Below are 26,926 nucleotides of genomic sequence, written 5' to 3' on the forward strand. Positions count from 1 at the left end.
TGAGCGCCGAGTAGGTGAATGTGATGACCGTACTAAAGCTTCCTCGGGCTAGCTATCGTGCTCCGAACTCAGCATCCTCGGATCGCATTCTATTCTCCGTCGCACTTGTCTTGATGATGCAATGATGGGCGTCCGGACGTGGAGAGCGGCGCGTAATCAGGTACAGGGTCCAGTGTACGACAAGGATGCCGCCTCCCGACTTGGCAGGAACCGCCGTCATCAGCCTCCCCACAGTTCGTAATGCGCAGACATCGTCTTGCGCGTCCGTCTTCTTCCCTTCTTTATACCCCTTTTTACTTAATTCTTGTAATACACCATGGCGCTTTTGCGACGCTATGGGCTATACACCGTCCTCGCCGTGGGCTTCCTGTACATGCTTTGGTCCCTCAGCTTTCCATACGAGCAGCCTGGCGACGCGCCTGTAAACGCCGACAAAGGCCCGGAGAGCCAGCAAAGCCAACAACCAAAGAAAGAGCAAAAGTACAAGTCTTTCGATTGGACAAAGGTCCCCTTCAAGAACCGCATCGAATCCCTCGTTCCACTACCGACCGGCGAACCGAAAACCTTACCACCGATACAATTCAACTTTGCGCAAGAAGATGCTACGGCCAAGAACATACGCGAGACGAGGAAGGAAGAGGTCAAGAAACAATTCCTGAAATGCTGGAAGAGTTACAGAAGCCACGCATGGATGCACGACGAAGTCCGACCTATAAGCGGAGAGGCAGCGGATCACTTTGGAGGCTGGGCGGCCACCCTCATCGACGCGCTCGACACACTATATATAATGGGCTTTGAAGAGGAGTTCTCGTCCGCCATCAAGGATATCGAACAGATCGACTTTGGATACACCGATTTGGACCACATCAATGTGTTCGAGACGAACATACGGCATTTGGGTGGTCTTCTGGCAGCTTTCGAGCTTAGCGGGGACCAGAGGTTATTGAACAAGGCGAAGGAGGCGGGCGAGATGCTATACCATGCATTCGACACACCCAACCACCTACCAATCACGCGATGGCAGTTCCGTGCAGCCGGCGAGGGCAAACCACAGGTAGCGGACGAGCAGGTCCTCCTTGCGGAGATCGGAAGTCTGACCATGGAGTTCACACGCCTCTCGCAATTGACCGGGGACCCGAAATGGTACGACGCGGTCAACAGGGTAACCAGACTTCTCGAAGAACAGCAGGACAAGACCAAGTTACCGGGCATGTGGCCTCTGATTGTCAACGCTCGAACTGCGGACTTTACTGGTGACAGTGGGTTCACCCTGGGGAGTATGGCTGATTCAACGTACGAGTATATTGGCAAGCAATATGCGCTGCTCGGTGGTCAAGACGCCATCTATCGCAAGATGTACGAGAGAGCAATGGACACGGCATCCAAGTATGCCTTATTCAGGCCATCGACCCCAGAGAACTCCGATATGCTCATGTCAGGATTTGTCCGTGCCGAAGGTGCGACTACGGCGTTAGACCCAGAGATGCAACACTTGGCATGCTACACAGGTGGCATGTTCGCCCTCGGCGGAAAGCTGTTCCAGAACGACGAACATGTCACGATCGGTCGGAAGTTGGCAGACACCTGTGTTTGGGCATACAAGGCATCGCCCGCAGGTATCATGCCCGAAGTATCGCATCTCCTCATGTGCGACAATACGACAACCTGCGTATGGGACGAGAAAGCATGGCTCGATGGTATACTATCCCGGACATCTAATGCTGCGGACGAAAAGGATCCGTTGAAGAATATTGCGAACCTCCGCCTCCCCAGCGGCTTCATCAGTGTCGATGATAGAAGGTACATTCTCAGGCCAGAGGCTATCGAGAGTGTGTTCATCATGCACCGCATCACAGGAGAGCAACAATGGCAAGCTGCTGCATGGGATATGTGGACGGCTATTCAGCGCTCCACAGACACTGACATCGGTAACTCGGCATTGATAGACGTATCCGCCGACTCTCCACCGAGGGCGGACAGCATGGAGGTAAGTCGTTTCTTAGTTTCTTGTCAGAAGACATCGAACGTGTACTGAAACGCCTACAGAGCTTCTGGATGGCGGAAACGCTAAAGTACTTTTACCTGACCTTTAGCGAGCCAAATGTCATCAGCCTGGACGACTGGGTCTTCAACACCGAAGCCCATCCCTTCCGTATCCCGAAACCGAAGACAGCGTAACACGCATAACGGCCACATTGTTCATACACACGGTCACATACAGCTTTTCTGGCGTGACTTGGGGAAAATATACCCGTAATTTATACAATGATATTCGTAATTTCATAACGACAACAGAGCTCTTGCTCGTCTTTCCTTTCCTTCCTATTCATACACCATCTCCTCATAGACAGAGATGCATATCTAGTGTGTACCGTAGTTTGGTCCACCAATGCCCTTCTCACCGGGCTTGTTCGCGCTGGGGTCGACGCCAACGTTTGAGTTTCCGCTGTCTGAAGCTACGGGTGCTTCGCCGGGCGCGTGGCCTTCCTTCGCTGCGGGTGCGTTTGATGCACCGAGACCCTTGCCTGTCATATTTGTTAGAGTGACATCCCAGCAAAGATTTAGAGAAGAAATGAGAAGCGTACTCTCAGCCTCCTGCTTGTTGAACTTGTCTGAAGCAGCATTGCTCTGGCCGGGTGTCTTGGAGTGAGGCATGTTGGTGATTTGGTGTGTGGTTGAGAGTAATGTAGAATTTGTGTTATTCGCAATGAGTTGGAGTGAAGTGCAGTGTAGATGAAGTTGCAATGGTAGAAGACACACGACTTTTTCTTTGTTTTTGTCGCTCCCATCAGCCTAGTCGTGGCTGTGATGTCACTTTATTCATGATATCATCAGTATTGTGTTAGGATGCGAAAGGGTCCACTTTAGCGCTAGATGCAGGTACGCGATCGCGATGCGCTACTTATCATCGATATGGTGCCGGCGCCAGCATCGAGCTACCTCAGGTGCGGTGTGGAGAAGCATGGGACAAGTTGTATGTATCAAGTTTTCGATAATCAATGCTCGTCGCTGGTTCACACGCTACCAAAACCCTTCCATAGCCAAAGACCTTCCATAAATACAAAGTCTCATGCAAACCTTGAGAAACGTCCGAAAGCAAACGCTAAACGCCAATCCATGCACATCAAGACGAAATCTGTACCCCCTTCCTCTTCACTCTCAGTAGGTCAACATCTTCTGTCCGCCTTTGCCATCATGGCCTTCACCAGGCTTTGCAAAACTACACCACCGGTCCTTGATAGACACGACCTCATACGTACCCTCCTCCTGGACTGGAATGCTCATACTCATCTCATGACTGATTTCCGTCTTGATCTCCAGCACTTTACTCTTCCGTCCCTTGTTTGCATTGGTGCTTCGCGTGTAGGTAAACTCAAAAGGCGGTGTACCCCAGAACTGGAACTCTAGATCCGTACCGCCACCCTCGTGAATGTCAATCTCGTGGACTTGACCTCCAGAGAGACGTACAGAGGGGATTGGATGAATGGTCTTGGTAAGATCGAGCGCTGCAAGGCACTCAGAAGCAGAGTCGCGTAGACCGGTGATAGTGAACGATCCTGGAAGCTCGGCGAGACGGCGGAAAGTAGTGCCCGGGTTGGAGGCCTTGCGCTCTTGCTTCTCGAAGGTGTAGTATACTGTGAAGGGACTTTGGCCGCTAAGAGCGAAGGACAGGCGCTCACCGACACAGAAGTCCTGTCGGTCTTCCAGGGGTGTGGCGGTAGGCGCATCATGAACGCTGATTTGCACACGGGGACCACCTGGCGGAGGCTTGAGGGTACATCCACGCGAGTCGCGGACCTTACGGATGGATATTGACGAATGACCGAGGTGCATCTTCCGGTGCTCAATCTTGAGATCATACTTGTTTGTGGCAATGTTCTTGTGGACACTGATTTCCGGCTTAGGTGTACCTTGATGTTTGATCTCCACTTCCAGGTAGAATGGTGCAACACCCTCCAGCGTGATGGGGATGACTTCTTCGCCCTCTGACTCTCGTGAACAGTAGCTGTATGTCTTTCCAGGTTTATCAAAGCGAGCACCAGGACGTGAGTGAACCTGTTGCTGAATCGTGATAGGCGAGAAGTGCTTCTTCGAATGGTCGTACCTGGCGTCTGCGAGTTTCAGGAAAGTGTACTCGTAAGTACCAGCCTTGGAGGTTTCGGATCGAATCGATGCAAGACCGCCAACGGTGTGCAAGTCCTTTTCGCTGACAGAGGCTGTCTTTCCCTTCTTGTCCTTGTATTCTTGTCGGTAAGAAATGTCGAAAGGAGCATTTCCTACGATGTGATTAGTCTTGGCAATGCGTGGGGTACTCGGGATAACTTACCGGTTAAAGACACATCGAACGAATCCTCGTCACCCTCGCAGACGGCGTCCTTGATGTATTTGCTGCCTTCCAGCACCGCGCTACTCTCAGGAACACTGAGCGAGGGACGTGCGACCCAGGATACGTCGAATTGGTCGGCCTTTTCATCGATCAAGCCGGGACAAACAGAGTCCTTAACGGAGATCAACTGATATGTTCCATCTGTCTTGACGTCAAGCCACGAGTTGGGGTTTTGGAAGCTGTCCTTCTTAATCTCCTTGGTCTTCAAGTTTTCGTACTCTAGGAACCAAGGGCCGTTGCCAGTAAAGCGGAGAGGAAGTCCGACTTGTCGACTTTCCAAAGCCAAGACTGATTGTTTGCCTTCAATGTGCCCGAAGTACGCCTTGGGTCGTTCGTGACGAACATTGACTCTAGCTACGGGTTTGAGAACCTCTTTGCATTTGGATTTGTCGGTAACACTCGTCAGAGCTACGACGTACTCGCCACCGCTGCTGAGCTTGTCTGTTCGTATCACGTAGTGCGCAGTCTCGGTCTCGATGGCGCGCTTCGTACGCTTGCCGTTGTGGACAATTTCGTATTCGAGCTTCCAAGGTGCCTCACCAGCAAAGCCAACGTCAAACTCAACCACATCGTCGATACAAGCTTGCTTAGGTCTACTGCTTTCAATGAAGTATGCTTGTGCGGATGGCTTGACGTCCTGTTGGAGTTTGATGTTGCTAAGGGGCCTCTCTTTGTAAACCGAGTCGCTGATGGTTTTGAATGTGTATTCGTAATGACCCGCATCTGACGGTGTGAGGTCGATCGTACTGCGGAGGCTGGCAATCTGAAGTGGCGGCTGCCTGACTTCCCGGCCGTTGTCTTTCTTCTCGGAGTAGGTGACCACGAAAGGTGGACTTCCAACGAAATCAAGGCCAACGCGGAGACCGATGGGGTTGCCCGCGCATTTGTCTATGATGTCCTCGCTGTCTAGCGTGAGATCCGGCTCGGGCGGGTTGTGCAGTAGGCACGAAGTAGGTTCAAAAACCTCACCCTCGCAGAAGTCGGTCGACACAGATTTGATGGTGTAAAGACCGGCGACCTTGATAGTAGGCTGCTCACCCTTTCGCATGACCTGCTTTTGCAGCACAGCATCTGGACTATGGTAGCCATCCGAAACGATATTCTCTTGAGGTGTGAAGAGATACTCAACGGTATGCGCAGAGTCAATAGCGTTTTTACCCGTAGACTGGTACTGGACGGGCAGACGAGCGGCTTCACCCTTGGGCACCCGAAGCGGGTTCTGTGGGCTGCAGCCTCTGAGGAAAGCTGTAGGGCGCTCGTGGACCTCGAATAGTTGACGAATGCCTGCGACCTTGGGCCGTGGGCGCTCGTCATCGTCGACGTTCAGGTAGCTTACAAAGTTACCCAGTCCATCCTGCACCTCCTCAATTTCGTACTCCCATGAGCCACTAGTCGTGAGAGATTCGTTCAGAGGTACGAGAACCTTGTGCGGGCGTGCCCAGGAAATGTCTTCGCGTCCGCTCTTGACCAGTGCTTGTGATGTGTGTTTCGACAAGGGCGAGATGGCGTCGTCTGGCTGCAGATTCTGGAATTGAGACCCGCCGCGGGGCTTTCCGTTCACCGTGAGGCGGTACTTGACGTTTAGAGGCGGTGTTCCCTCGACCTCGAGTTCAACGTTGGATAGATCGCTACGGCAGCGATTGTTGCCAGTAGGCTTCACTCGAGCTTGCGGGCAGGTGGCCACGACGACGTTGGTAGATCGCGGTCGGACTAGAAGTTTCGACTGATCCGTGACCTTCTTGAGCAGGTATACACCTGGCTTCTTGATCGTGTAGGCCAGAGTCAATGGGTCGTCAGGGTCGGATGACTTCTGCGTCTTCCTAGCCTTCTTCAACATAGACTTGAGCTCTCCCTTCTTAACGATGATGGTCTCGTTGACGTTCGTATCGATGTCGATGCGCAGGATCTCCATCTCGTGGGGTTCGGTCTGGTTGATCATAATCGGGATTTCGAGTTGGGTGACGGACGAGTTCAGACAGAACGATTGCCTATCTGGGTTCAAGACTGCAGAACCCTCAGGCAAGATGTTGACAATCTGCTTTCCGAGAATAAGGGAGGCGTTATGTAGGATAGCACCAGGCTTGACGCTCCGCTCGCTGATGGCCAATTCGCTATCCCACAAGAAGCCCACCAGCCCCATAAGCCATGCCTGTACCGGTATGCCAATCCTGAACATGAGCATGACGTCGACGCCCGCATGCAGCACAAACAGCAGGAAGGCGGCGCCGTTGCCCCATTCCAGCCAAGGAATTTCCAGTAGCGGTATGCCGAACATGAACAGTACGTCGAAGAAGCACCATTTCAGGCACAGCACTAACGATTCGTCCTCCTCGACAGCCAGCGTGTAGAAGTCGTATGTTCGGTATGCCCATAGGGCGACGTATAGGGCGAAAACATAGAAGCGTTGTTGGGCGGGATCGAGGATGTCGGCGGGTATTAGGGGCCCTGAGCTTGACTGCGCGGGGGCTTTGGGCAGGTCTGGTAAGGGTGATTTGATGTTGGGTCGCGGTGTTGTGCCATTCGGGCTCTGGAGGCTGGGGGAGCGGTTCGTGTTCTGTGGTGTTGATGGGAAGCCGCCCACGCCTCGGCGAACCTGGGGTGTGCCGTTCATCGCACCCAGAAGTTAAGCGTCGGCTATATCGTGATCATGGATTGGAAGATGCGACGAAGATGCGTGTTCGGTCGGGGGGCGATCGGGCGTGTTGCGCTGGGCGGACTGTCGGTGGACGTGAAACTCAAACAAACATTTACCTAGAGTCTACGCGACGAGCGCGACAAGGATGCGGGCTGAGATGGATCCGGCCAATCAGAACTGGATGACGCCGAGCTCGTCACGTGCTAGCGCCCCGACCTCTACTACCCCGACCAGCACGCGGTTACTTCCTTTCACGTTCACTTTATACCATTATCAGCTCGCTTTCTATTGTCTTGTCGAACCCCACAATAGAAAAGATAACCGCGCTTCATTCACAGATCGCCTTCCACCATGCTTGTCTGCTTGCCTTTCCTCCAACCTCCAAACGTCCACATACACACTTGAACTCCTTCAACTCAAAACTACGACTCACCCTAAGCCTCTCTCAACCCAAATCAGCTAGTATGAAGGGTCAGACTGTCCACGATGTCCGAGCTGGCTCGGATGTAAAAGCCGGAATCCAAGAGCAAACCCAACAACAAGCCATACCCAGCAAAGACCTGGCAAACCAAGTCGCCGATACAGTCTCTGCAATCGCAGTAAAAAGCAATGGCGCCTCTACAGCTCAGTCTGTCAACGACACTATATCTCCAAGCACAGGATCGAAAACGGCCTCACCCAACACCAAGAAGCGAGGTCCTCCTGAACCCACTACAGCGTCGGAGTCCATCAGTAAAAAGGCAAAAGACTCGCCAGGCCCACCGTCGCCTCAGAACGGCGCCTCTACCGATCCGGTTTTCCCTAGTCCACCAGACATGCCTGCAACCAAATTCGACAAAGAGACCTGGCAAGGATTCTGCGAAATCGAAAGTGAACCCGCCTGTTTCTCCGTCATCCTCCGCGAGATGGGCGTCCGCGACGTGACGGTACGCGAAGTATTCAGTATGGATACAGACTTCCTTCTCGACAACTTCCCGCAGCCTGTCTACGGTTTCATTCTGCTTTTCCACTACCGCGAATTTGGCAACGACGGTCAGGCAGCCGAGTGTCCCCAGGACGTCTGGTTCGCCAACCAATTGCCCGCCCAGAACAGTTGTGCGACACTAGCCATGATCAATATCATGATGAACCAGAGCAACGCATCTGATGTGCATATCGGCGAGCATTTGACCCAGTTCAAAGATTTCACGCAAGACTTGTCGCCATACCAGCGCGGTGAGGCTTTTGCGAGTTTCGATTTTGTGAAGAAGATTCACAATTCGTTTGCCAAGAAGATGGACATTCTCGAGGGCGACAAACATCTCAGCTACAAAGTCAAACGTGCCCAGCGCATCAAGGCACAGCTGTTGACTGAGAAGACCAAGCCTACCAAGAAGGGATCCAAGTCGCGACGCGCTGCTTCGACCGACACCGTCGCCAGTCACGATAGTGCAGAGAGCGTCGAGGATAACGCGCATCACTACATCGCTTTCGTACCGGTTGGAAACGAAGTGTGGAAGTTGGACGGTCTGGACAGGCAGCCGACGTGCGTTGGCTCCTTCGATCCGCAGCGCGGCGAGACGTGGCTCGAGTCAGTATCCACCACTATTTCCACGCTCATGGCTGCTGGTGACGACGACTACGGCGTTGTTGCTTTGACGCAGTCCCCGTTGCTCTCACTGCGCAAGAGTGCTAGTCTGACGATCAATACACTCTCGCATGTCGACACACGCCTCGATGACATCTCAGCTTCTACGTCTCAGGACTGGAGAGATCTTGTTGACCCCAATGAACAGCCGCCAAGTCCTCGTATGTTAGGCCCCGAAGAGCTTCTTGCGGTCAACCCTATCTCCACTACTGTTAAAGCGGCCATCGACAGCGAAGACATGACCCAGCTCCTGGCTCGCCGTAGCGATTTGCTTTCGCAAGCCAATCAACTGGCTGCGAACATCATGATGGAGATACAGAACGAGGCAGAAGAGGATTCGAAGGCTGCACAGCGGCGATACGACTCTGGTCCGGTCATCAAGAAGTGGCTCGAGATGCTAGCCGAAAATGGCTTCCTGGAGGAGAACTTGGATCGCTTCATGCCAGGCAAGGGAAGAAAGTAAGGATGTAAGATTGCGATGATTGCTTTGTGATTCTATAGCAATCATCTTGGGAATGTTTCATAACTTTCGCTCGATCTTAGGTCGGAGACCAACAGGCCCGGAATGAGTGGGGATATAACAGCGTTTGATGCGACACTCAACTAGAGACCGCAACAAAACGTCATAGCTTTATCTATCTATACCTTTCAAACCCCACCTTGCTTTTAGCCCTGCAACATCTAATCCTCGGGGTATTCGTCTCGCACGTTGCTCACGAAACAACGTTGTTCATCGTCCCAGCGCTTGAAATGGCGGCCAGCAAGTTTCAGCAACGCCTCGGAGGGGTTTGTATCCTCATCCACAGGCTTGATGTTCTCAGCAGCAACGTAGCGAACGGATTTGTCGCAGACACTACTTCAATTAGCATAATATAGTAAAGGCGCTAAGAGATGAACTTACAGTACGTGGTAGAAAGCCTGATTCCTACCTTTCGATAGGGAATCCACACGCATGTTCTGAATCCAGTCTTCGTTCGCGTCGCAGACAACATCCCAGCCTGTAATGACACCCTCATAGCCATAACGCTTGTGTTGGAATAGCTGGCCAACTTTGAAAGCAACATTCTGCGTACGCGCAGAGCGGTTGGCAACAGGCTTCCGCATTGAATCAACTTGATGCATGCTCTGCACAAACTGAAGCAGGCGACGGCCCTCAGGTTGGTTGTAGAACATGGGGATGACGTAGCGTGATAGCAACGTCACGTCCCATGGGTAGTGCATCTGAAAATGCTCAAGCAGGTACGGCAGGTATTGGCGACGACGGATCTGATTATGTCCAGATGAAATATGATCGTCGTTGGGCCCAAGGAGGAGCATGGCCCAGATGGTTGCGTAGAACGCGTTGTCCATGTCTGGGTATGAGTTCATCCATGACGCCTGGATGCTGCCCATTCCAGCTTCAGTTTCGCGGATCGTTTGTACCGAGTTCATGATGTTGCGCGCGGTGCGCATCACCATCTCTCGGGTGTTGGTGTCGCTCAGAAAGCCATGGTGTTCGTCCCTTGGAACACCCATATCGCGTAGGATCCTCTGTAAATCGCCTTGTCGTACTTCTGAGGAAGAGCGAAACGGATCCAGGTACATGTAATCCAGCTGCGCTGAACTCGTTGGCTTGTACTGGCCATCGAGGTTGTAGTTCTTGGGCGCATAGACGAGAGTATAGACGTGGAAAAGGAACCCACAGGGTCGTGCATCAAGGCCAATCCGCTGTGCTACGGCGCAATAGATGGCGACTGAGATGAGTGGAAGAGACTCGTGCGTCGCCGAACGTATGACAAGGCCAATGAAGGAATTCCGAAGTGCGCGATACGACGTGTCTGGTACACCGTTGAAGCCTTCGTCACGGAGGAAGGACGCCAAAGTCGAGGCCTGTGTTCGTGGACTCCAGCTGCGCAAGTCGGGATATGTTTCCAGTAGCCTGTTGGCTAGTGCAGTGATGTCTTCAGCTACCACGTCAATGTCTACATCTTCGCCCACTCTCGCAAACACATCGTATGCGCCCAGAGCTCTCTCTATCGATATGTCCTTGCCGTCATGTAGATCCGACCACACCTTGATGGCGACCTCGCGATGTATGCGCTCTAGTACGGCATTGGCGTAGTATCGCCTCGCTAGAACATCGTGCGCATCATCGGGGCATGCGCATTCCTTCAATAGCGTTTCCTTCGCATCGTACCCAAACTCGGCGATGTCGTTGATACATCTTATGCGCCCTTGCTGGCGATTCACAATGCGGTTCAAGAGCTCTTTGGTGCGACGCTCGATTGTGTGCTTGGTCATGTAGAGGGCGCGCCAGTCGACATCGGACAACGGGGCTGCAAACTTGGCGATAATGTTGTGGCGAGCGTCCCATGTCTTGAATTGCGTCTTGCACAGGTGGCGCCATATTATAGGCGCATCGGTCGTGAGCTCCTTGATGAGCTTGTTCGTCTGCGAAACGGATGCAAGGGAGCGCGGGTCGAGATTTAGGAAGACGGCTTCGAGGATCTCGGTCGGCAAGTCAGTGAAGGAGGGGCGTGGCATGGTGGGCCCGGCGTTCAGGTGGTGTATGGGTGGGGTCGTTCGGCGCTTTCGGGAGGTGACAGGGTCGTGGAGAGAAGTGCAGAGTGCATGGGTAAATGGAGGTTCCGTGTGGCGAGTGAAGGGCGTGCTTGAAGGTTCCGCCGCAGATGTCGTCAACATTGGAACATGGGCGGTCATGATGGCATGGCTCGCTAATATTGACTAGCCTCGGCAGCTAAATCGCGATAACGCACCTTCAGTCAACAGGCGTTCTCCCCGTCGTATCGCGGGTCCAGATATACGATCCCGTCACGACAAGGATGAGACTGAGCTAAATCTATGCCTTGTGTCTCGACCTAGTTAGAGACGTCTTACTCATGGATGCAGAGCCTACTCAGTGGAGCGCTTTTCTACTCAGGCTATATCAACAGGCTGGAGAGCTACACAGCACTCTTGATAGAGCGAAGCCCTGTCACGCTGCCCACTTGGCCAGTCGCCGAGAAAGATTGATCGCGCTATGATAAACATGTTGGTCGCTTTTGGAAGTACACCTAAGAGACAATTACTTGATTATTCGCCAAAGCCTAAACCCGTACCGCCCGGCTTTCCTTCCTTGATGCTGTCAGCATATCTGCAAGTTCGGCCATCATTGTCAGCACGAATTTCTTGGCGAAGCTCCGGCTTGCAGCGGAAATGAATGACGAGGCACTCGAAGCAACTCTGGACTCATCGTGGTCAATGCGGTAGACACGACTCGAGCGCAACAGTCAGTTATGTCCGTGAACAAGCAAGACCCTCATATGGTTTTTCCACGTTTGGTCCGGATAGCGCGCAACCGTTGCCGAAGCTCGCTGTCCGCGAGACCCGATCTGCAGCCACAGTTGATGTCACTGCCGCACCGCCGCATTCATTACCATAAACATGACGCCCTAAAACTGAACGGTCTGGCTCACCACTTTTTATCTTTCCTTTTGGCCTTGTAATCCTACGCTCCTACATTCCTATCGTATCCCGCCATGGCCGACCTCAGCAGAGTAGAGTCGATGCAGTATCCTGCGGGACATCTCTCCCATCTCACCGAGAACCAAGAAGCCCAGCTTCTCGAGTTCAAGAAAGTGTGCCAGGAAGCAGGCTATTACACACCTGCAGCCGGGCCGGTGCGAGCCAGTCATGACGACGAGACCATGCTGTACGCGCAAATCGCGAAGTTGTCGATTTTAGCGGGGCACTGACTGCTTACAGGCGCTATCTGCGCGCGCGTCGTTTTGTTCCCCAAGAAGCCTTTAAGCAATTCAAAGACACGGAAGACTGGCGGAAGGAGAACAAACTAAGCGAAATCTTCAACACCATCGAGGTCGAAGAGTATGAGCAAACGCGCCGCTTGGTAGAGAGTCCCGCATACATGTGCTGTCATCCTGTCTGACAGCCTCACGTAGTACCCGCAATGGCTCGGCCGACGCGACAAACGCGGCATTCCTCTCTTCCTTTTCGAGGTCGCACCGTTGAACTCGAAGAACATCTCCACGTACGAGAAGCAACTCGCCAAGTCAAAGACGACTATCCCCAATGTCGCGACCAAGAACCTGCGCCTATTCGCCCTGTATGAGTCGCTCACCAGATTCTACACACCTCTGTGTTCCATGGTCCCTCGCAGCCACCCGGAAACGCCAATCTCGCAAAGCAACAACATCGTGGACATCAGTGGTGTTGGGCTGAAGCAGTTCTGGAACCTGAAGGGCCACATGCAAGATGCTTCGGTCCTGGCCACAGCACATTACCCTGAGACCCTGGATAGGATATTCGTATGTGCACGCGTCTTCTTGAGAGCCACGCAAGTAGAACTGACCAAATCGCAGATCGTCGGAGCGCCTGGCTTCTTTCCCACCGTCTGGGGCTGGGTCAAGCGCTGGTTTGATCCCATCACCGTATCCAAGATCTTCATCCTCTCCCCGCAGAACGTCTACTCCACACTCTCTCAATATATCGACCACGACAACATCCCGAAGAAATACGGTGGCGGTCTCGATTTCGAGTGGGGACAGCTGCCGAATCTTGAGCCAGCCATCGAGGCGCAAATGAAGTGGGAGAACCCAAATACCCAGGGCGGCCGCAAGACGTTCCCTATTGGGCCGATAAAGTGGGAGGAAGGCCAGAATGGCGAAATGGAAGCCTGGGGCGTTGGCAGCGAAAGCGGAACACCGCGAAGAAAACTAATCTTCTCCATTCCCAAGCCTGTAGGATACAAGCAGGGAGATCTGATGCCGCCCACACCTGCGACTCAGATCGGCGACCCTCTCACAACCGTAGGCACAGCTACGCACCCTCCTGATACGAACGAGCCGGAAATCGACACCCCACCCTCAGACACCGAGTCGCGCCCGTCCACGACCGCGGTACCGATTACTACGACCCTACCGATTCGCGCGGGCACATCAGAAGCACGATACGAGCAACAGAACCAAACACACGCATCCGGGCAGCTCGCAGACGGAACGCCCGAGGCAGCAATCGTTGACCATGGGCATGGAGACAAGACAGTCACAATGGAGCCCAACACGGTGGGTCAAGCACCGAAAGAGGTACCGCTCCCCGATCGTGAAGAACCCGCCGCCCCGGGCTATTTGGACCAAGCTAAACAAGCCGCTGTATCAGCCTCCGCTGTAGTCACCTCGACTGCTACTTCTGCCGCTGAAGCCGTTGCCGGTGTGGTTGGTGGAAACAAGGGGGAAGAAAACAAGGTTGAAGAGCCTGTGAGGACAAAGAGTCCACAGGAACAAGAGATGGATCGTCAGATCGACGCGACAAGTGCCAAGGACGTTGAAGCGTTTCTCAGGGCGCAGACGGCTAGTGGGGGACATAAAGCCAGTTGAACTCGTTTGAAGCCCTTGGATATGTTGTACGTGGAGTAGAGATTGTATAGATGACGAACTATTGATACCATACTCTTAAACATGCGTTGGGCTTGGACTGTTCTAGAAGAAACTTGATAGATGCAAAAGGCAAGTCTGCTGCTTTTAGACCCATTTAAGAGCGAGAAGTCATTGGTGGGGGTGCATATTCAGAAAGAGAATGCGTTGGTAGGTTATCCTCGTGGGTATTGTCATTCAGGTCTCCTATGGAAGCATCTATGTAGCTCAAAAAGTGAGGAGCGCAACATCAATTTTCATTTCCATGATAGCTGCCCATGGCCTATTTAATACTCCATTCATGACAAGAAGTGCCAAAACACACGTACTGTAGCTCACTGCTTCATCGTCCTGGAACTGGGTTGTGCGAAGGGTCATGCCGAACTCGCATATATTCGCCACCATCGTTACGCGATCAGACACGTACTTGCAATTTCGCGTGTTCATGCCCCTGACAGTTTCCGTAATCACGTAATCTCTGTCCCTGACTGTTTCCCTGGGGCTCGAACTTCTTTGCTTGAGGATAGTCACACCGGGGCAACGCGCATCGCGGTCATGAGAACGGAAATTGTTGGTTAACAACCGAGAAAGTTCCAGATCGTTCAAACGCCTCCAACACCATCTATCAATACTCTGAGGCAGAGAACTTGGCATGAAGATACTCGTTCGCTCTCGTCCAGTAGTAATCTCATCAGATGACGGATCTAGTAGTATAGGGATCAGATAGCACGAAGTCTTAGAACAACGCTGCTCTTGATATGTCCAGGCACGTGTAAAGTATGGATCTTCAACTAGTCTCTTGAAGATCATGTGTAGCGGAGAATCAATAGCGCTTTTTCCTCGGCCGTCTTCTCCGAGTATGTTTTCCAGATTGTTGCTCCAGTACCAGTTACCAAGCCAGTTGAGCGATATAAGACCTGTCGCAGCACCGGTGACCTTAGGATCAACACAGTCTTCCTCTTCAATTTCATTGTTCAGAGTTCCGTCCACTGTGTCCTTTCCATGGGCCTCAATGCAGCGCTGCAACAAGGTCGCTTGGCTCGGGCTTATACTTTGCGACAGAACGATAGCGGTGCATTTGGACCGCTCATAAATTCTATGCATATGCGCGATATGTTCATCGCGATCTATTGCATCGTCTTGGTCGATACACTCTTGGTCAATCCAGAGGCGACCAGTCTTGGTTTGATGGGTATCGTATTGCAGTGCCCGGTGAAGGACAGATGGAGGGCAACGTGGCGGGCGGGCTTCCGTGTCGCTGATCCAGATCATGAACTTCGGCGTATTGAACTGGGCGGCAAGTCCCTCAGGCTGTGCCCAAGTGTATGACACAGCAACATATTCCCAATCGGTATCGTATTCCGCTCTCTGAGTAAGACGTAGATGGACCTGAATACAGGTGTACAAAATCAGCATTTGTCTTACGCGCAGTGTGTAAAGCGAGATGACTGACTGTGTTTCCCGGAGGCCCGGGCGACGGGCTGTCGCGCAGAGTGAGAAATCGAAGAGGAATCTGCGTATCAGAAACGGTTTCCTTGTATTTTGTCTCGAGCTCTGTCAAGGCTGTTTGGAGAGCTTCGATACTAGGGTATAGTTCGCCAAATGTCTTGTCAGAATCAAGCTTCATTGGAAATTGCTAGATGACTGGGAGGGTGGAAGGAAGTGAAAATCACTCTGATGGCAATGCAGTCGACGATGTGGCTGGCAACCTGGAGACTAGGGATAGCCCCTGCCTGAGGCTGAGCTGAACATGGACGTATAGAGGCAAGCTTGACGGGCAGCGACGCCATCACCTGCAGCCTCCCACATCCCGCAAGGCTGTCCACAGAGCAATTGTTCGTTGGGCATGCGGCACGTTCCATCACAGGCAGCAGCCTTGACTTCTTCGCGCAATTCCAAGGATCAGGGCGAATTGACCGGAGCATCCAGAACAATGTTGAAAAGGCAAGGCATGGAAGTTGAAGAAGATGCTCGCGCTTGGTGAGCCTGAAGCCCCCACCAAGCTGCGCACAGATGCTACACCACCAGGCAAGAGCGAGCTCCGCCACAGCGCGCCTGGCAGAGGCAAGCCCAACGAAGGATCCAACCATGCAACCGTCCCATCTCTCAACAAACGCGCAAATGCGACCTCGACTGACACTGACCATCAGCCCACCTCATCGGCCTAAGATTCCGCTACACTAACAGTCCTCCAAACCTCAGGTCAGACTCGTCATGCGACCCATTTCCCCAATACAGCATGCGACCCATCAACCTCGTACCACCTACCCAAACGATGCCGCAAACACCGCGCCGGCTAATCGAACGTAAGAACGCGTGCGCCTACGCTGTCAGCCCGTTAGCCTCATGCTACATAGCGAACACCGGGGTCCCTATCTAGAGCCGAGGAGAACAGAAGACGGCAATGGTTTTAGGTCATTGTGCAAGCGGACGCTTAACGCGCCACGTAGTAGTCACAGCTCTTGGTTCAATTCAAATTCCCAGACTGCAGGAAGCACGCACAGAGCTGGAGAAATCAGGTGATGAAGCAGCTCCCTTAACGTGCACTCTGGATTGAGTCCCGCGTACGCTTTCCCACGATCACAACGTGGAACGCGGATTGAAATCCAGTGACAAAGGTTCAGGTATGCTATTCCACTATATATATAACTCCACAGCATTGAGTGCGAGGCAGCAGGTCTATGCGTTGCAATAACATCTAGTGACATCGGCAGTTCCATACATTGAGTATTCCCTTCTTACACATCGTTTTAACCAGACAACTAGACTGTAGAGGTCTCGTGCTTAGTAGTGAGGTTCTCGAGGGGAATCTCGATATGCTTATCAGCGAGGTTCATGTCACCGGCGAAGGTGCTGTGGGGCTTCCAATTGCGGGAGGTGCGAGGGGTGCTCTCCTCCAACATTTTGTCGACTTGCTCGAGCGTAAGACCTTTAGTTTCAGGAACAAAGAAGTAGGCGAAAAAGACTGCTTATGGATTAGCAAAATGCTCGATGTGGCTGTAAGGAATATGGAAAACTTACATGAAACGCAGCAGAGCGAGCCCCACAAGAAGAAGACATTTGATCCCATACGAGCGGAGTCGTCGCGGTCAGCAACAAGATAAGGCGTGATGATACCGATGATGCAGTTCCAGAACCAGTTGCTAGCCGTGGACAGACCGACGCCACGAGATCGAATAGTCAAAGGAAAGATCTCGCCGATCACAATCCAGGCACACGGTCCCCAGGTTGTAGCGAAGACGGAGATGTTCAAGCAGATGAATGCGATCATGGCTCTGGTAGCATTCGGGTTGGCAGGATGGTCGGCAGTGTTTCTGCCAGCGGTGGCTCCGATAGCTCCGACGATGAACTGCATGATAACCATGCCAGCAGCTCCAAAGACGAGAAGAGGGCGTCTTCCAATCTTCTCAACCATGACGAACGAGGCCGGGGTGGACAGCACGTTGACAAGAGTTGTGACGAGAGAGATGAGGAAGGGGTTGCTGATGGAGCCGAGCTGCTGGAAGAAGACTGGACCGAAGTAGAAGATGAAGTTGATGCCAGTTAGCTGCTGCATAGCCTGCATGAAGATGCCAATCGTAGTGCGACGGGCGTTGGATGAGGGCTGAGAGAGCTTTCCCTTGAAGCAAGCCATCCATGAGCCGAGATAGCTGCCCTGGGGAACAACGGACATCTCATATTCGTGGTTAGCAAGAATCTCGGCGAGTTCATCCTGTATATATTCGGAGTCAAGAGGTTGACCACGAACACGGCCGAGGGCGGCAGCAGCTTTATCAAGCTTGCCCTTCTTGACCCAGTAACGAGGTGACTCTGGGAGGAGAGCGAGACCGATAGCCAGAATTATAGCCCACAGGAACTGAACGGCGATCGGAATTCGATAGGAGCCAGTGTCGCGTCTGTTCTGAGTGGCATATACAACGCAGTTGGCGAGTAAAATACCGATGGTAATGCAGAACTGATAGCCTATAAAAGTCAGAATGTATCGCATGCAAATCGTGTGGATAGTACTTACCAGCGACTACAGCACCGCGGACCTTCTTGGGTGCGATCTCAGACATGTAGAGAATGACAATGGACGAGATGAAACCCACACCGAAACCGGCGATAAGTCGACCAGCAACCATGACACCAAGTCCAGTAGAGGCTGTCTCGAGGATACCTCCGACAATGAAGATACCACATCCCATGATGATTGTGAAACGACGTCCGATAAAGTCAGCAATATCACCAGCCATGATGGCGCCGAAGAAGGTACTGTGTTCTGTTAGCATTCACTGATAACACTATTGGTCTTTTCTCACATACCCGGCAGAGAGGATGGATGTGACGAGTGATTGCTGCCATGGTAAGACCACGAATGTAGAGTTGCGATAGTCTTTGATGGTCTGGCTGGTGGAGTCAAGGCCGGGATATACGACGTCGGGGTATTCAGCTCCAGTGTATTGCTTTATGAAGTAGTCCATATTGAGGACACCACCCATCCAGCCAGTGTCATATCCAAAAAATATACCTCCAAACGCAGCGAATGCGACGATCAGATAGGCTCGGACGGTGACAGGAGCCTCGACCCGGTTGAGGTCATGCGTCCCAGTGAGGGCAACACCACCTCCTGGCATTGTCGCTATTTACTCCAAGATTACTTGAACAAGAGGTAGTTATGATGAAAGGCTCTTTGCGTAGCGATGAGGAAGCAGAAGCTGGAGAATTATGTGGGGCGCAATCAACAGTGGGATACCCCGGCTTTTAACATCGCATCCTGAGCAGCGGTGATGCTGCAGTGCGGTGCGTGTGTGGCTTTCTATGGTAGCATTGCAATTTCTTACACTAGGCCTGACCAGGTGACTACTCCGCACTTAACACTTCTGGAAGGATTGGTCCCATTCTTCATGGTCTGTTTGTGTCTGCGAACGGCTAGTGAGGATGCGTATGTCCTCATGTACTGTTGGCATGCGACCGTGTGACCTGTCATCGATCAAGCCACGCTATTGCAGAATTTCCGTAAAGACAGCTGCGCTTAAGCTCTAGACAACTATCGATCCGATGTAGACGACCGGATATGTCGCTAGTTCAGGCAGTACAGCAGTTGACCCGGGATATAGATCGCCTGGTAGAGGCGCCAAAACCTGGGGGCCAAGCTCACTCAAGCTTGCTGTGAAGCCTGTCTTGGCGGTCAAGCCCTGCATATTCATCCCGGTAGGCGCTGGCTATCACTTACATGGGGAAGGAACAGGGTGCGAAATGCATGTGAATGTACACTAGTGGACGTCTCTTCGGCCAAGAGCTCTCATCGTCCCATCGATCTGGGGTAATGTTTGGTGCCCTATACACCCTGTTGATCTCCACAAACAGTACCAGCAATGCACGATTGTGTACATCGAATCAACTTGTCCTTGTGATGGCTGTGGTTTGTCGGCGAAGCCATTGCCCGTCGACACCTGATCGTCTCTTTATTCTTTGTCCAACAGACGGCGATCTACAGTATCTCGCTTACGCGACTTCGTGCATGTTAATGTCCATCAGAGACGTTTTGGTAAGTATCCGGGCGTAGCAGACGTGTCCCGCTTCAACGGTCACCCCTTGGGATGGGTCGAGAACCTCCTCGAGCATATGCATGAGCATGTTGATTCGTTCGCGTAGACGAAGGAATGGTAACGATTCGAAAGTCACCAATGAAGAGGACGGGCCCGAAAGTTGGTGTGCCTCGTACATATCGTATGCCTGTCTTGCCGCCCATAGGTCAGCTCTCGGAACATCAAAGGCAACTGAAGGATCACGCTCACTCCCCAAGTGTGTTTATCCAGGAGATTGGGATAATCAGAGATACTGGTGGCGCGTCTCGCTCTGTTGTCACATTACCTATTTGCTAGCCACACCCGTGCGGCGGATCTGGAGAACCCTGTCGCAGGTAAGCAGCCACAGACTGTATAGACCGGATAGGAAATGAGCGAATAAGCAAAGAACGGCTGGTATCCCTCAGGCGTGCTGTCGGATACCTTCCTAAATAACATCGCAGTGGCACCCCTCTCGAAGGCGTTCACGGATCCCGTGAAGCGATGCTACTTTGCGACGCCTCCTGGTATCACCCAACAACGGATGTCACCAATCGTCCCGCGAGCCACTAGCATCATCAAACGCTTTACGTCTATTCCATGACCAGAGACGACCTGAAAGTTGGGCGCATCGGAGTGGAGACTGGTAGGCAACGGTCCAACAAGAAGCAACGGCGGAAGAGCTTCTCGACAACGGCGCGCTGTGCCGGACAGGTGGTGTGCATGGACTATGTGCAGGTCGAGTTGCGAAGGACGACGTGCATGCGGGCTGTGCACGTGGATGTGCTTCTCATAGAAATGTAGCCGGAAGCAGGTATCCTTGAACCGCTTTTCTGCCTCCGCGGGCACTTCAGTCAAAGGCCGAGCAGCTCCCGCGCGCAACTATTCCTAGCGGCGACTAGCGTGGTGTGCCTGCCCAGTTGATTCAGCCGGGCGTACTTCGATTCCACTCTACTGCTTCTATGTACAAAGCCAACAGGCCTTAAAAGACTTAATGTACGCGGTAACATTTTTTTTGGAAATCGTAACGGCAGCAATTCATTGATAGTTATGGAAAGCTTGGTGATGAACTTCGAAGGCAGTTCACCTAGCGAGGCCTTATGCGCCCAGAAAAGTGTTGAGTAAACCGCGCTGTAGGTGCTGTATGCACCACTTCGAGAGACATCACAGAACAAGAGCCATCCTGGTTCGGTATCTGTGCCAAGCGCTGTGTTCGACGAACTCTTTTGTGTGAAGCTTCAGAATTTTCACCACGATCTAGTAGTTTGCTCCTCCCATCGTTTTCATGTGCTATTGTGGTTTCGTACGCTCGAGTGAAACCGCAACTGCATTAAAAAAACAGTAGGTATAATGAACAGTTTCTATTGAAATGCTTATGTTGTAAAAGTTTGTATGTGTTGTTTTACGCATGATTGCAGCACACTATTTGGAGTCAGGGTGTTTGGAAATTGCACTCTGCCAAGTGTGACCTTTACCAGATCCTCAGGATTAACAGATATTTTCCCCTCAGTGACTGTCCCAAATAATCGTGTTCTTTACGTATACATTCGAGCTACCTGTTCAGAATTCTGCCCTTTGTAGACAATGATACGGTGGTCCAGTCTCACTTCGGCTTCTCCTGGTACGCAGCAATTCCCTTCTTCTCTGCAATGTTTCCTATGGTTTGTAAAAGAATATTGTAACGGTCTCTTAGTGATTTTCCAAGGTCACTCCTCATATCTGTGTGGAGCTGGTTGAACTTCACGAGGATATTGTCGATGGGTAACGCTGTCCATGTGTCGGTGAGAAAAGATCTGGCGAGACTGCTTGCTGGTGTGCCATTGTACACCATGTTGGCTGTTCGCGCAGTCGGCGTTTGCCATCTCCCGGCTGGTCCTTGCAATTTGGTGGTGGCTAGTGCAGCTTCCATCATGGCATTCTTGGTCGAAAGGTCTTGAAGTTTCTCACCAAGAACAAAAACGCTGAAAACAGCGTGGTATTGTTCTGTAACAAGTATTGTGAAGTCGGTTGGTGTGAGTATCTTCAGTTCTTCCTTGGTTTTGGTTGTAATAGGCAGCTGTCCAGTATAGAGGTGGTTGAGATAGAGGGCGAAAATGCCGGGGTCATCGTCGGGGAAGTTTATAGTCCTTGTGTCTGCCTCCTGCCAGTTGCCATTCATGGCGCGGCGGAAGAACTCTGAACGGGAAGTGAGGAAGCTTTCGTGCGCGATGAAGTCCTCTGTGTTCGGATCCTTCCCTACGCGTATAGTGACTGCTGAGGTAGACTTGAAGCTACGAGTATAATGTTAGTTTCGCAATTGCTTGCAGAATGCTTTGTTATTGTCAGCTTACCTCATGGTGCTTGACTTGCTGCCTTGGGCAGTCTTCGGGCTCGGCATGGCGGGACGGACCACTCCAGCTGGTGATTTTTAGCTTGGAAGTAAGACGTCGAAGTCCAGGCGGAAGGATTCAGTGATGTTTATAGCCTGTGCGCGACGCTAGATTGAAGGTGAGAGTGAGCAGGAAGGTGCGACAGATGACAACGAGCAACTCATTCCCGCGGACCCAGCATCGACTGCGTGTCTACAAGGCTATGGAATACTGCAGCTTGAGTGGCGCGTTACACGCTTCAAAGTGTACATACTTTGTAATATTCCATCGATATCTGAGACTATCATCGTCAGCTCCCACCAGGTGTCGCTAGAAGTTTACAAGGTGCACCTCGCATGTACAAGACAACAGGTATTTCGTTATGACCGGTCGATACCTCCATTACGCTATCATGCGACAGCATCTTCGTCTCCGCCAATTCCAACGCCAGATCGCTCGCAGTGGCAGGCGTAACGGGCTCTCTCGGTTTCTCGCACGTGGAAGGCACAACCCTGGAAACCGCGTTCATCCCGTTGTAAGGAAATGTGCGGCGAGATGTGTTACCAAATTGAACGATAGAGAAGGGGTATACACATGCACTCTTTCAATAGAGTGTAATGGCAGTGATGGGTTCATGTGAGTAGCTGGGACAACACGCGTGTCCATTCCTCTTGAGAGCTGGCCCAGTGAAGGTGGCAAAAGTGTGCGAAGTCGCTCGTTTCCTCTTTTCAAATGCTCATAGTAATATCGCCGGCTCCTTCGGATACGTGCGAGACACGACCGGAGCTCTTTTGGGGCGGCGCAGGAAGTCGCAGGTCGGCGTTCCTGTAGAATTCGCCCGGTAGCCGGCACCCGGAAAGCATGAGAAGATCGGGCTGAGCCGGTTATCTTATCAGAGACCCACATGCCCCTCACATGACTCGCAACATTCACGCGTCAGATCAAAACAACGCGTCACATTCACCGAGTTCAGAGACGCGTAACGTTTGAAGTATGTGTTGATTTGAACTGCTTGAGACGATAGCATCACGTCGTAGCTAGCCTCCCATAACGCCAGATTGCGACGCTGAAGAGAACAATGACAGTAGAGTAGACATCCATCCGCAGTGACAGACACGCGCCAGAACGCCCGGCCAACATGATATATCCCAGGTAAGAAAATCAGGGACGAACACCGTAGGCCTGCCTTGCCATATCCGCCGGTGGCCGAACCACGCCCACCTGTAAAACCCATAGACTAGTAGTGTGACAAAGGGAATACGTGAAGAAGATGTCGTCTAGCGTACGCTCCGAAGCTAACGGACGGTAGCATGGTAAAATAAAAAAGGTCAACAAGAACAAACAAGCTTAAACTGGAACAGCTCATGCCTTGGCCTTTGGTGTTGCCTTCTTGGGCGTCGCCTTCTTCTTGGGTGTGGTGGCCTTCTTCGCTGCGGCGGTCTTTTTTGCTGCTGGTGCCTTCTTTGTTGCCTTGGTTGCGGCGGCGGGAGCCTTGGTCTTGGTGACGCGACCAGACTTGGTCTTTCCGAGCACGCGCGATACCTCCTCCTCGACAGCGGGGGCTGCAGTGGGGGCAGTCTTGCGGGGTTTGCTGGCGTTGGCCTTGGGCTTAGCGGCAGGGGCAGCCTTGGTAGCAGCAGCTGTGGCAGTGGACTTCTTCGGGCGGCCGACAGCCTTCTTGGGAGCAGCAGCCTTGGTGGTGGTGGCCTTGGCCTTCTGTAGAGGAAGTCAGACACGTAGGCTCATGACAGCAGGCAGATACTTACAGTGGTCGTAGCCTTCTTGGTGGCGGGGGCCTTCTTCTCAGTAGTCTTCTTCTCGACGGTCTTCTTCTCAGTGACCTTCTTCTCGGCCTTGGGCTCAGACTTCTTGGTAGCGGTGGCAGCGGCAGGCTTGGCCTCCTTCTTCGCAAGCTTTACTGGTCCAGACGTGCCTACATGACGCGTCAGTAAGGTTCAGATGACTCATGATACGTGCGTGTAGGATACACAGTAGCGACGTGTTGAAGATGTGTCGTCGCGCAGACTTGGTGGAGAGGCACTTACCCTTTGGACGCGCAAAGTCACCCTTCTCCTCGCCGGAAGTAATAGCACGGTTGACGTGACTCCTGAAGGCAGCATCGCTAAGGTTGCCGACCTTGTTGTTGGCTTGAATGTACTTCTGGATAGCTTGACGGCTGTTGGCGCAGAGTCAGCGTGAGTTCTGAGGTACGCGCGCTTTCAGACGAAAGCATGCCGCAACATATGAGCGACGACATGTGGGGATTAATTTTACTAACCTTGATCCATTTCGTTCCTTGAGCTGTAGCATGCATAGAGCTCGTCAGTAATCATGTTCACTTGGGGGAGTAATGTCATGGAGCGTTATTGTGATTCGCGCTGAAGTTGGCGTTGCGAGCTGTCGCAAGCTGTCGCAAACTCATGTGCAGGGCAACACGCATGGGATAGACTCACGTTGATGATAGCATCCTTGACCATGTCTAAAAGAGTCAGCATTGACCGGCGACAAAGACGCGACTATCGGGCAACCGACGCGACCGCGTTGGGCTGAGATATCATAGTACATACCGATGTAGGAGCCATGGGCAGGTGCGGCAGCGGCGGCCTTGGCCTTGGAAGGGGTGGTGTTCTTCTTGGGAGGCATTGTTGCTAGTGGTTTGGATGGGAAGATAGACGCGTTACTGATGCTTCGAAAGAGAGGGCGAACGTGAAAATCGATGGAAGAATGGTGGTGGTGGGAAGTCTGGAAGTCGCTGAGTTGGGGCAAGCACGCGGCGGGTGGGGTATGCGCCGTTCTTATACTTTTCAGGGATCAGAATCGGCGCCCCCAGATCACCAACTCGAAGGCGCTAATCTTCCAGGCCTGATCAAGATGCGCTTCAGTTTGATCTCATGTTGCAATACTGCCGCCTACGCTGACTAGGCGCCGTGCGGCTGCTGTCCGTTCGATTTGTTGGGGGTCTTTCCTGTCTCCCTGCTGGAAGCGCAGCCCTTCACCCCATCTCCTCTCCTTCGAGTCGCTCTTTTCAACTTGGTGACGCTTGACCATGGCCAACGCATGCCAGGAGCCTTACCGCAGGCACCTTTGGCCTCGAGCTTCAGTCGTGCCAATAGTCCCTGCTTGTTGTTTCGTCTGAGTCATCTCTGTCAATCCACGATAGCTGCAGCTTGCGTCTTGAAGGACTCGATTTTGCGCAAGCTTCCGCTCGAATCCTCGAAGCCTATTGACGAGACGCGTTGCTACATGCTTACTGTTTGCTTTTTCTCTATGCCAGTCTTGTATTCGATGGAATACTCTGTGATTTATATTAGCTTGATAGGCTCTCGGGACTCGAGTCTAGTCTTGATGGTTGTGGTTTTGGCGATACATGCGTCGCGTCATCTGCCTTCCATGGTGTTTCGCTCTGCGCGCCGACACCTCGAACACGACCCGCCTCCACGCGTACAAATTGGCAAAGCAAAGACATCCTCCTTGTCTTTGGGTATTGCGCAACGCGTACATAGATTTTCAGAGCATTCCCTCGAGCGTGTCGGCCAGCATGGTGTTGAATTGATGACGTGTTGCAGTGTGTCAGGCGGGGTGATCACGCGTACAATTCTATCGCTACAATCCTCTTCCGCACAACCTCTCTTGTTACAGCCTAACTGAGTGCCTTGAGAACGTAAAGCGCATACCCAAAGGCCGTTTCTCTGGGTAGCAGATCCATCCAACCTATATACAACGCGTTGTGGCTGGCATGCGAACGCGGCGTCGTTTCGCGGCTCTTGGCTGGACAGTGTGGGACAGTCCAACACTGATTGCCAGCAGCCAACATACGGAAAGCCGACATTGGCCACTCGTGGGACATGTCCTAGGGCAGACGTGAACTGACGTTTAGTATAGGCTCATATCTATATATCTGGTCTTCCGAGTATCCTACAATGCGCGGATGTCTTACCTGGGCACGCTGCATGATCCTGCTAGTAGAGAAATTACCTACAATAACTTCTACGACTAGGGCCGGTTCTTGTGCTCCTACAAATTCATCTCTCATATTAAAGGACATAGCTCTCATTCATACTAAGCTGTAGTTATTGGGGACTTTGGGTCCGTGTGGCTGTCGGGTTTTTGAATGTTCCAATATTGTGTTCGGGTTGTGGGATATTGCAGCATTAAAACCGCGCATGATAGAAACTCAAAAAATCATAACGCCATCACTTACGCCATGGTAGCCGAAAGATACCCAGAAAACTAAATCACCACAGCGACAGAATACCGTTGTCTTTTCACAGGTTGCAGGAGGCTACCTAAGTAGTTCTGAATATACCAAAAGAGTGGACTTGTGCACACCTTCTTTGGAGATGCCAGCATTATACCTACAACCCCAGCGCAGTCAAACTACACTGACAAGCCTTACACGAAGAAAACGGCAATATGAGAAGGGACATTGGAAGGATAGAGCTTAGTACGCAGAATCATGTACATCACACAACATTCAATACCTAGGTATGCCAGAGCCATCGAGAGGCTAGCATCAACCACCATTCCGGGTAGTGATGCATTACTATGTCGGAGCTCAAGGCTTACAGTCAATTCACGAGAAACACAGTGAAATGGAAGGAGCGTACACAGCAACATCGCGAGGAAGTTCGAGCCGTATTGAAGCGAGCCGTCTGCTTCAAAGTTACACTCGTTAATGTCGGGAAGAGCGAAACGATAAGCCGTTTGTCACGTACAGTGAGGTCGTGAAGACATAGTAGAGTGATGTAAGTAGGAGATTCGATGAGCAGACAAAAGTCGCGGACGTAAAAGGGTGGTGTGGGACGCGCTCGATATCGTGTCATTTGGGCTGGTTCGTTTCGGAATCCGCGGGCAGATGGGTTGACGTCTTTGACGCGGAAAGTGATGTGGCAATAGTCTAGATGCGCATCTTGATAAATGAACACGAAGTTCAGTAATTGCCTCATCACTCCGGATTTGTGGGGTACGACCT

At 52.2% G+C, this 26,926-nt stretch overlaps 9 protein-coding genes across 9 annotated transcripts; 3 read left to right on the top strand and 6 right to left on the bottom strand.

The window, feature by feature from the left end:
• Positions 1-316: 316 nt before the first annotated feature.
• J4E90_000752 (uncharacterized protein) lies at positions 317-2,178 on the top strand (the record flags this gene model as incomplete). The annotated part of the gene is made up of 2 exons (XM_051430347.1): positions 317-1,987; positions 2,047-2,178. 2 exons carry the CDS (start codon positions 317-319, stop codon positions 2,176-2,178), a joined length of 1,803 nt encoding a protein of 600 aa, XP_051295834.1.
• Positions 2,179-2,361: 183 nt separating this feature from the next.
• Positions 2,362-2,655, bottom strand: J4E90_000753 (uncharacterized protein; the record flags this gene model as incomplete). The annotated part of the gene is made up of 2 exons (XM_051430348.1): positions 2,362-2,525; positions 2,586-2,655. The coding sequence occupies 2 exons, from the start codon at positions 2,653-2,655 to the stop codon at positions 2,362-2,364; spliced, it is 234 nt and encodes a 77-aa protein (XP_051295835.1).
• A 504-nt stretch (positions 2,656-3,159) lies between these two features.
• Positions 3,160-6,998, bottom strand: J4E90_000754 (uncharacterized protein; the record flags this gene model as incomplete). The annotated part of the gene is made up of 2 exons (XM_051430349.1): positions 3,160-4,277; positions 4,328-6,998. The coding sequence occupies 2 exons, from the start codon at positions 6,996-6,998 to the stop codon at positions 3,160-3,162; spliced, it is 3,789 nt and encodes a 1,262-aa protein (XP_051295836.1).
• Positions 6,999-7,486: 488 nt separating this feature from the next.
• On the top strand, positions 7,487-9,112 carry J4E90_000755 (uncharacterized protein; the record flags this gene model as incomplete). The annotated part of the gene is made up of 1 exon (XM_051430350.1): positions 7,487-9,112. The coding sequence occupies one exon, from the start codon at positions 7,487-7,489 to the stop codon at positions 9,110-9,112; it is 1,626 nt and encodes a 541-aa protein (XP_051295837.1).
• A 218-nt stretch (positions 9,113-9,330) lies between these two features.
• Positions 9,331-11,172, bottom strand: J4E90_000756 (uncharacterized protein; the record flags this gene model as incomplete). Its single annotated transcript, XM_051430351.1, has 2 exons — positions 9,331-9,502; positions 9,551-11,172. The coding sequence occupies 2 exons, from the start codon at positions 11,170-11,172 to the stop codon at positions 9,331-9,333; spliced, it is 1,794 nt and encodes a 597-aa protein (XP_051295838.1).
• A 995-nt stretch (positions 11,173-12,167) lies between these two features.
• J4E90_000757 (uncharacterized protein) lies at positions 12,168-14,021 on the top strand (the record flags this gene model as incomplete). Its single annotated transcript, XM_051430352.1, has 4 exons — positions 12,168-12,340; positions 12,394-12,535; positions 12,588-12,953; positions 13,008-14,021. 4 exons carry the CDS (start codon positions 12,168-12,170, stop codon positions 14,019-14,021), a joined length of 1,695 nt encoding a protein of 564 aa, XP_051295839.1.
• A 2,798-nt stretch (positions 14,022-16,819) lies between these two features.
• J4E90_000758 (uncharacterized protein) lies at positions 16,820-18,673 on the bottom strand (the record flags this gene model as incomplete). The annotated part of the gene is made up of 4 exons (XM_051430353.1): positions 16,820-17,022; positions 17,079-18,020; positions 18,070-18,311; positions 18,363-18,673. 4 exons carry the CDS (start codon positions 18,671-18,673, stop codon positions 16,820-16,822), a joined length of 1,698 nt encoding a protein of 565 aa, XP_051295840.1.
• Positions 18,674-21,209: 2,536 nt separating this feature from the next.
• On the bottom strand, positions 21,210-21,983 carry J4E90_000759 (uncharacterized protein; the record flags this gene model as incomplete). Its single annotated transcript, XM_051430354.1, has 2 exons — positions 21,210-21,876; positions 21,937-21,983. 2 exons carry the CDS (start codon positions 21,981-21,983, stop codon positions 21,210-21,212), a joined length of 714 nt encoding a protein of 237 aa, XP_051295841.1.
• Positions 21,984-23,316: 1,333 nt separating this feature from the next.
• On the bottom strand, positions 23,317-24,597 carry J4E90_000760 (uncharacterized protein; the record flags this gene model as incomplete). Its single annotated transcript, XM_051430355.1, has 6 exons — positions 23,317-23,670; positions 23,721-23,887; positions 24,000-24,130; positions 24,233-24,255; positions 24,408-24,433; positions 24,522-24,597. The coding sequence occupies 6 exons, from the start codon at positions 24,595-24,597 to the stop codon at positions 23,317-23,319; spliced, it is 777 nt and encodes a 258-aa protein (XP_051295842.1).
• Between the last annotated feature and the right edge of the window lie 2,329 nt (positions 24,598-26,926).

Source organism: Alternaria incomplexa (genome assembly GCF_024043165.1).
Source record: "Alternaria incomplexa strain BMP 0042 chromosome Unknown scaffold_1, whole genome shotgun sequence".
Taxonomy (NCBI): Eukaryota; Fungi; Ascomycota; class Dothideomycetes; order Pleosporales; family Pleosporaceae; genus Alternaria; species Alternaria incomplexa.